A 9,418-nucleotide genomic window follows, 5' to 3' on the forward strand; every position below is an offset into this window, starting at 1 on the left:
AGATAGTTTTGACTGGTTTGCATGTTTAATATGCATTTTAGAGGCTCAAAAATAAAGGAGAAAATGAACTTCGTTTTCTGCATTTTTCTGGAAAATGCGATGAATTCGCTAAGCGAGCATGCTGCGGTAAGCGAGTTCATCAATATTCATTAAATATATGCATTTTCGGACGAACTCGCTAAGCACGCCTACCGCGCTAAGCGAGTTCATCTTTTGAGGATGAACACTCATCCTCTTGTTGAAATGCATGTGGCTAAGCGAGGCTGACTCGCTAAGCCCAGGTAACTTAGTCAATTTTTTTTGTTGAAAGCCATGTGCTAAGCCCAGCCTATCTGGGCTAAGCTCATTTCGTTGTGGCAGCCATTGCGCTAGGCGAGCCTGGCTCGCTAAGCCCACAAACTTATATAGATTTTTGAAATTCATGGTGTCGCTAAGCGCAACCCTGCTGAGCTTAGCGCACATCTGTTATTGCCTTGATTCGGCTTAAGCGCACACTGTTTCGCTAAGCCGATGTGTTATATTTCTGAGGGTGCGCTGAGCGAGCTGTATCCCGCTAAGCGCCCATCCTTAATTTCAAAAACTTGAATAAATGTAGTCTAAGCAATTTTGAGTTCTTTTTATTTACAGATGGCATCGAGAAAAAGGGCCAGAGCAGATGACATCCCTTCACCATCTACTCCCGCTCCTCCAGCAGCAACAATAGGACCGGATGTTCAGAGCTCCCAAACCTTAGTCCCTATGCTACAGAGCTTATTCCAAGGATTCGTTATTATCATGCACAGTATGCGAGAATTGGCTCACCAAAGGCCAATTATAACTATGGAGCAGTTCCTTGAGCAAGTAGCATGGCCTGGAGCTCTACCTTCAATGGTGAGACCCAACGAGGCTTCTCCTCCTGAGCCCACACCTGCACGAGTTGGTCCAGTGCCAGCTGATCCACAATCTCCAATGGTGAATCCACCTTCTCCTAAGCTTGAAGCAGTGCCCCCATCTCCACCAATTATTATCATCTCTGATTCCCTATTTGGAGAAGCAGCTGCTCCCCCTGATTCGCCAGTTGGAAAAGCTGCTATTCTCTCTGATTCCCAATCTGGAGAGGCTATTGCTCTCTCTGCTTTCCCAGTTTTCCATCTGATAGATGAGGAGGAGGCTTAGACTCAAGATACCCAGGATCTGTCTCGGGACTTTTAAATTCCTGATGGTTTTGCTTTTTGGATAATGATTATAACTATATTAGTTTCAGTACATTGTTTTTAGTGATTTTAATTTACGTTCATATATACTTGTGTTTTTTGTGGATATTTGGTATGCTTGTTTTGAAGCATATGGAACAGTTTAACTTGACTTTGATGATTATGCAGTGAAACACTTTTATCTTTTTGTGAAATGGGTGTTATAGACTGATTTTGGATTGAATGCATGATTAAGATGAAGTTGTGTTTCTTTTCAAAAGTTTGAGCTAGTGTGTATGTTAGAAAAAGAAAGAACAAGAATGTGATCTTACAATTAGAATTGTTAGTTAGTAGACAGGTTGATTGAGAAAGAAAAGCTTGAATCATAATCAGTAAGAGTGTGATCTTAAACTATGAGTGAACGACTAGCTTTGAGTAATAGTCTTTGCATCAATCTCTAAATTTTAGAATGAAATGTATGAATGAGGACATGATGAAGGCCATGATTGTATATACAAGCCAATTGACCAAAAAGCTTACCTTGAATTATAATTATATCCTTTGCACCCTTTGTAAGCTAAATTACATTTTCAAAATTGAACCCTGAACTTGAATGAATACCTCAAGATACCTTGCTTAGATTCTAGGAGAGCAGATGGTTCAAGGCAATTTGCCCCAAATTTGGGGGAGTTAACCAGGATGTAAAGTGGAAGGTAAAGCACATCAGCACACACAACAAATAAGTTGTGTTAATCCACAAGACCTATGGGAAGATTTGGGACCTAGCCACAGTAGAAGTCTCCGTGGAAGCAATTGCCTCCCTTACTCAGTATTATGACCTAGCCATGGGTTGTATCCATTACAATCTTGTCCTCTCCATAAGACAGCTTAGCTACCCCATGAGGAGAGTGCCATCGGAGGAAAGCATCACGCCTTTCATCACACGGGGTTTCGGTGACCCCAATGTGAAAATACTTCAAGGAGTTTGGAAGGCATGTGGTGCAATGCAAAGGAATGATAAGGAGCTTAGGGAAAGCAGCAACGGGATCACCAACGGCTATCACAAGTGGCTGAGAGTCCAAACGAAAGAGTTGGATTGGCTCCCAAAGCTAAAAGCTGCAAGAGAGGAACAGGCTGAAACTCCAGAGAAGAGTAAGGAAGTGCAAACCCTAAAGGCAGAACTCGAAAGAGCCCAAGTAGTCAAAGAGAAGTTCAAGTCAACGGCCATCAATGTTCGAAAAGAGTATGTGAACTAAGGGACATCAATATGGCGACTGCCGAAGCCTTGGAACGAGAAACCAAGAGGGCCTGAAAGGAAGAACACGACCAATACAAGTTTTAAGGAGCTTTGTGTGACAGCAACAATGAGCTTAAGCTTCGAAGAGCCAAAAGGGATCAGTTGTGGGTCGAAGGCATGATCTTGAAAGATGAGTTAAAGGCTTGTGAAAGGTTGAAAAGAAGCTTGTCCGAGCAGTTGAGCAAGACCGAAGAAAATATGTGGGCCATCACCGACTAGTACAAGGAAAAGTTAAGCCTAGCAGCGACTCATGAGCAAAGGCTAGAGGATGAGTACAACAAGGTATCAATCCTGCAAGCGAAAAGGAAAGCAAGGGAAAGGGTGATCGATTCATTGCACAGAGAAGCAATGATGTGGATGGACCAGTTCGTCTGGGAGTCAAGAACTTCCCTAACTGCTAGCCAAGGCCAAAGGAATGGCGGATGTGTACTTAGTTCTCGAGGAGGTTCACGGGCTCCTCAATTATTACCAACACATGATTGATCTGCTGGCCCACATAATTAGGATCCACTAAGGCAATTGTATTGTCGCTTTGATTTTTATTAGATAAACCTTTTTTGTTCCCTAATAAAATGAGGTTGATTTAATCCTGTGTGTTTAAAACTCTGTGGGAATCCAATACTTTGACAACTTGTCTTTAGCATGCATTCATGTTTAGTTTTTGTCACATTACTCATTGCATTTTGTTCCTCTAGGAAGTAACACCATAACTAAATGTGCTCTAAGTCACCCCTATCGAACCCGGTCTAAGACTAGAGCCATGGGTGACGTAGACAAGGTGCAAAGATAGATGAAGGTCGATATGGTGGCCTTGAAAGACCAAATGGCATCCATGATGGAAGCCATGCTAAGCATGAAAAGACTGATAGAAAGTAACATGGCCATGGTTGCCTCCACCAGCACCGTCGCCAAGGCAGACCCTACTCATCTATCTACCACGAATGATGCGCATCAACCCGCCTCGGACATGGGGGGACGAGGAGGAGAGATATTGGGGAGCACCGACAGCCTACATCTGGGGTATAACATAAATGCCTACCCTTACGGCTTACCCCCCAATTTCACACTGCCCACCATGCATGAGAACGTGGATCATGCCGTTCCTATAACCTTCAAGGGTCAGCTTCCCCAACCCATAGGGGGCACCCGTAAAGAGCCACAGGAGCGTGCCCAAGTTGACATCGACTCATACCCCTCGTTCACCACCAAGGGACCAACATTCCATGCCATGCCTCAGCCTAATACTGTGGGAGCCTTTCAACCACGCCCGATACAACCACTACATTTCTCCGTAGGGGGACCACCTCTGACAACGGAAGGAAAAGGAAAACTTGATCTCATCGAGGAGAGATTAAGAGCGGTCGATGGGTTCAGTGATTACCTTTTTGCTAATATGACCAATTTATGTTTGGTATCGGATGTTGTCATCCCTCCCAAATTCAAGGTACCATATTTTGACAGATATAAGGGGACCACTTGCCCCAAAAATCATCTAAAAATGTATTGCCGAAAGATGGGGGCGTATTCAAGGGATGAGAAGTTTCTCATGCACTTTTTCCAAGATAGCTTAACCGGGGTGGCAAACACCTGGTACACTAGCTTGGAACCCTCCCGGATCCACTTTTGGAAGCACCTAATGGTTGCCTTTATTAGGCAGCATCAATACAATGCTGATATGGCTCTGGATAGAATGCAGCTCCAGAACATGTGCAAAAGGGAGCACGAATCTTTTAAAGAGTACGCCCAAAGATAGAGGGAGTTGGCGGCTCAGGTAGCACCTCCCATGATGGAAAGGGAGATGATCACCATGATATTGGACACACTCCCAGTGTTTTACTATGAGAAGTTAGTAGGCTACATGCCCTCTAGCTTTGCGGATCTAGTATTTGCAAGCGAGAGGATCAAGGTAGGCCTAAAAAGGGGAAAGTTTGACTATATCGTCCCTGCCAGCACAAGCAACTAAAGATCCAGGCCGACTGGGGCAAAAAGGAAAGAAGGGTATGCTCACGCCGTGACCTCGGCTCCTGCTTGGCCAAAACCCCAATCAACCCCTCACAATACTCATCAATATGCCCAGCACCATCCATGCTTTTCGGCTCGCATCAGAAACTCCAAAAACTCGGCACCCGCCAAGTAAAGGACATCTGCCCCACCACAAAGAGCCCCCACTCAAGCCCTGGCTCCTGCGAGGCCTCATCTCGTCGGCGATTTCAATCCTGGCACAAGTTCCAATCCGGGGAGGAACCCTCCAGTGAAGAAGCTTCCGGAGTTTGCCCCGATTTCGATGTCATACGGGGACTTGTTGCCTTCTTTAATCACCAACCAGTTGGCGGTGGTAACCCCCGGAAGAATCTACCAAGAGATTCGCTGAGAAAGGAAGAAAAGAAGAGACCTCGGTAGAAGAAAGGTATCAATGGAAGAAGCCAATGAGTTCCTTCGGATAATTCAACAGAACGAGTTCAAAGTGATTGAACAGCTCAACAAAACCCCGTCTAGGGTCTCCCTTTTGGAACTGCTCATGAGTTCCGAACCTCATCGGAAACTGCTGGTTAAAATTTTTTATGTAGCCCACGTGGCCCAAGATATCTCTGTGGAAGGCTTCGAGGGCATCGTCAACAATATTACAGCTAATAACTACCTCACCTTCGCTGAGGAGGAGATCCCTGTCGAAGGGCGGGGACACAATAGAGCCCTTCACGTGTCCGTCAAGTGTATGGACCACATTGTGGCTAAGGTGCTCATTGACAACAACTCATCATGCAACGTAATGCCCAAAAGCACGTTGGACAAACTACCATTCAACGCCTCTCACTTGAGGCCAAGCGCCATGATAGTATGGGCTTTTGACGGCACCTGCTGAAACGTTATAAGGGAGATTGACCTCCCAATTCGAATTGGACCCCACACTTGCCAAGTCGTATTCCAAGTGATGGATATTAATCTGACCTACAGCTGTCTTTTGGGCCGACCTTGGATTCACTCGGTTAGGGTGGTCCCTTCAATGCTTCACCAAAAGTTGAAGTTCATGGTGGAGGGGCGCTTGGTCATCGTCTCGGGGGAGGAGGATATTCTGGTAAGCTGCCCTTCCTCTATTCCATATGTTGAAGCTGCGAAAGAATCCTTGGAGACAACATTTCAGTCCTTTGAGGTAGTGAGCAAGGCTTCGGTGGAATCCCTCTCGATGTGACCCCACATGTCTGACGCTGCGATGATGGTAGCCCATTTGATGTTAGGGCACGGATATGAGCCCGGAATGGGCTTAGGAAAGAACAATGATGGGGTGGCCAGCTTGGTGGAATTCAAGGAAAACCGCTAGAGGTTTGGGCTAGGCTTTAGGCCTACGCGTGCTGATGCAAGAAGAAGCGCTCTAGAGAGGAGAAGCAGGAGCATAGGCCAACAACAAAGGCCACAAATGAAAGAGGCCCTTCCATGTCACATCAACAAGAGCTTTATGAGTGCGGGCTGGAGGTGTGAAGAGCAAGTCTCCATGATGCACGACGAAGCCCCCCAAGAGCGTTCAAACTAGGTACAGTCGTCCCTTCCTGATTTCTAATTAGGAAACTGGCAAGTTGTTGAACGACCCGAAGTTTCCAAAGCGGGCATAATGTAATTCGTTAGTTTTAACCCTACAACCAGGCATAGGCTTTGGGGTTTTCTCCCTGTTAGGGCGTTATGTCTTTTTGCTATCAAGATATATAATATAAGATCTTTCCTTCATTCCTTCTTGAACCTTCACCCATTCTCATTCATCTGATGTTTATTTTTGTTATGATTAAACGGTACAGGTCCAATGATGAGTCATGTGAAGGTACTAATACCGAGGACCCTGACGTCAATTTTGAACGAATAGCAGGCCAAGCTGAGGATGCGGGGTTTCCCCCAAAGCTAGAAAGGATGGTCGCTCAAGAAGACCGAGAAATGAAGCCACACTGAGAGGAGATAGAAATCGTGAACTTGGGTGTTGGCGAAGAAAGGAAAGAGGTAAAGGTTGGTACAGGCATGACCACACCAGTCTGAGATGAATTGGTGGTTTTGCTACAAAACTACCAAGACATCTTTGCTTGGTCGTACCAAGATATGCCCGGTTTGAACCCCGACATTGTGCAACATCGATTACCTCTGAATCTCGGGTGCTCCCCGGTCAAGCAAAAGTTGTGGAGGATGAAGCCCGAGATGTCCCTAGAAATCAAAGAAGAAGTGAAAAAGCAGTTCAACGCTAGCTTCTTGGTAGTAGCTCGATACCCTGAATGGGTGGCCAACATTGTGCTAGTCCCTAAGAAGGATGGGAAGGTACGAATGTGTGTGGACTATCGGGACCCAAACCGAGCCAGTCTAAAGGATAACTTTCCTTTACCTCACATTGATGTCCTTGTGGATAACACTACCAATTTTGCTTTGTTTTCCATCTTGGAGGGGTTCTCGGGTAACAATTAGATAAAGATGGCACCAGAGGACATGGAGAAAACTACGTTCGTCACCCTATGGGGATCATTTTGTTATAAGGTGATGTCTTTTGGGCTCAAGAACGTCGGGGCAACCTATCAACGGACTATGGTGGCATTATTCCATGATATGATGCATAAGGAAATTGAAGTCTACGTGGATGATATGATTGCCGAATCTAGAACCGAGGGGGAACAACTCGTTAACTTGCGAAAGTTGTTTGAACGACTACGTAAGAACCAACTAAGATTGAACCCCGCCAAGTGTACTTTCGGGGTCAAGTCAGGAAAGCTACTCGGCTTCATCGTAAGTCAGAAGGGGATAGAAGTGGATCCCGACAAGGTGAAAGCCATCCTTGAAATTCCTGAACCGCTCACTGAAAAGCAGGTCCGAGGATTCTTGGGGCACTTGAATTATATAGCAAGGTTCATATCGAAACTCACCGCTACTTATGAACCTCTCTTTAAACTATTGTGCAAGGACTAGTCCGTTCGATGGAATGACAACTATCAAGTGGCATTGGGAAGGATCAAGCAAATACCTTATGAATCCTCCTATGCTTATGCCACCAGTGCCTGGGAGACCTCTTATCCTATACATGACGATGTTGGATGAGTCAATGGGGTGTATGTTAGGAGAGTATGATGACTTCGAAAAAAGACAAAGGGTTGTCTATTACTTGAGCAAAAAATTCAATGCTTGCTAGGTGAATTACTCTCTGCTAGAAAGGACCTGTTGTGCCTTGGTGTGGGCGGCCCATCATCTAAGGCAGTACATGCTAAGCCACACCACCTGGTTGGTGTACAAGATGGACCCAGTCAAGTATATTTTTGAGAAACCCGCTCCTAAAGGACAGATCGCTCGATGGCAGGTTTTGCTATCTGAGTTCGACATTGTCTATGTCACTCAAAAGGCCTCTCAATGACTACCAGCATTTGCATTCAGAGTTTCCGGATGAAGACATCATAGTCTTGTTCGAGGAGAAGGTGGAGGATAATGACAGGGATAAGTTGATCATGTGGTTCGACGGCGCGTCCAACGCCCTAGGCCACGGGGTTGGGGCGGCTTTGGTCTCTCCCGACAAGCAATGCAGCCCCTTCACGACAAGATTGGGTTTCAATTGCACAAATAATATGGCTGAATACGAGGCATGCGCCCTTGGAATCCAAGCGGCAATTGACTTTAACATCAAATTGCTCAAAGTGTACGGAGATTCGGCCTTGGTAATTCACCAGCTGTGGGGAGAATGGAAAACTAGGGATCACAAATTGATACCCTATCAGGCCTACATCAAGAAACTAGCCGAGTTCTTCAATGATGTCTCCTTCCACCACGTTCCCAGAGAGGAAACTCAGATGGCTGATGCGCTTGCCACTCTAGCATCCATGTTTCAGCTAACCTCACATGGAAACTTGTCGTACATCGAGTTCCAATGTCACGGCAAGCCCGCACATTGCTGCTTGATAGAAGAGGAGCAAGACGATAAGCCGTGGTACTTCAACATCAAGCGGTACATAGAGTATAAGGAGTATCCACAGGGGGCTTCTGACAATGACAAGAGCACGTTGCTTGCGAAGGTTGTCAGTTGGTTTCCTTTAAAGCGGAGGTATCCTATACAAACAAAATCATGATATGGTTTTGCTCCGATGTGTAGACGCTAAGGAAGCCGAGCGAATGCTCGTGGAGGTGCATGACGGGTCCTTTAGGACACATGCTAATGGGCATGCCATGGCCATGAAAATTCTAAGGGCAGGCTATTACTAGCTCACCATGGAAAATGACTGTTGCGTCCATGTGAGAAAATGCCACAAGTGCCAGGCATTCGCGGACAATGTCAATGCTTCACCCATGCCTTTGAATGTGTTGGCAGCACCCTGGCCCTTCTTTATGTGGGGAATAGATGTAATTGGAGCCATTAAGCCCAGGGCTTCGAACGAACATCGCTTCATCTCGCTTCGTACTCCAGCGTGACAAGGAGCGTAGTGGTTAGATTTGACTAATAACTAAAGTGAAACTAAGGCTAAAATCAACTCGCCTAGTCAAGCTCGTCCACAAAAAAGAGGGTTTTGAAAGTTTATCATTTCAGTTTCTTACCAAGTAAAATGGATCATTTTTAAGGTCCAACGCCTTTAAATGATCACCTTTCAAGTAAAAAGAATCACTTGATTCACGCATAAGAAAGAACTACGCAGGTCTGATTTCCTCTTCGATGGAGGGTACGTAGGAGCAAAAGCCCCGCTTTTGTTGACCTCAAAAAATAAAAAGAAATAAAAGTTAAGGTAATACAATTTCCACGATTCTAAAAAATAGGCTGTTGTCCTTTGAGACAAACGTGACAGGTGCTAATACCTTCCTCAAGCGTAAATACAACTCCCGAACTTAGAATTTTCATTTTGACCGGTTTCCTTTGGTTTTTTCGACGTTTTCCACAAATAAACGTTGGTGGCGACTCCGCGCATCTTTTCTCCTTTGGAGAGCGCACCCGTGAGCCTCGTCTTCGCTCGCC

The 9,418-nt window shown here is 45.5% G+C and overlaps 1 protein-coding gene across 1 annotated transcript; it reads left to right on the plus strand.

Annotated features, from left to right (window-relative positions):
• The first annotated feature begins 7,020 nt into the window (after positions 1–7,020).
• On the plus strand, positions 7,021–8,543 carry LOC102663929 (uncharacterized). The gene is made up of 3 exons (XM_006584288.1): positions 7,021–7,299; positions 7,619–7,734; positions 7,826–8,543. The coding sequence occupies exons 1-3, from the start codon at positions 7,021–7,023 to the stop codon at positions 8,541–8,543; spliced, it is 1,113 nt and encodes a 370-aa protein (XP_006584351.1).
• Positions 8,544–9,418: the final 875 nt, after the last annotated feature.

The sequence above is a fragment of the Glycine max genome, chromosome 7 (genome assembly GCF_000004515.6).
Source record: "Glycine max cultivar Williams 82 chromosome 7, Glycine_max_v4.0, whole genome shotgun sequence".
Classification (NCBI taxonomy): Eukaryota; Viridiplantae; Streptophyta; class Magnoliopsida; order Fabales; family Fabaceae; genus Glycine; species Glycine max.

Excerpts from the sequence above, each read along its gene's own strand:
- LOC102663929 (XM_006584288.1), top strand. The coding sequence starts at position 7,021 with ATGGTGGCATTATTCCATGATATGATGCATAAGGAAATTGAAGTCTAC. Across the intron at positions 7,300-7,618 it reads AACCGCTCACTGAAAAGCAG|GTGAATTACTCTCTGCTAGA; the intron begins GTCCGAGGATTC and ends AATGCTTGCTAG. Across the intron at positions 7,735-7,825 it reads TACAAGATGGACCCAGTCAA|GCCTCTCAATGACTACCAGC; the intron begins GTATATTTTTGA and ends GTCACTCAAAAG.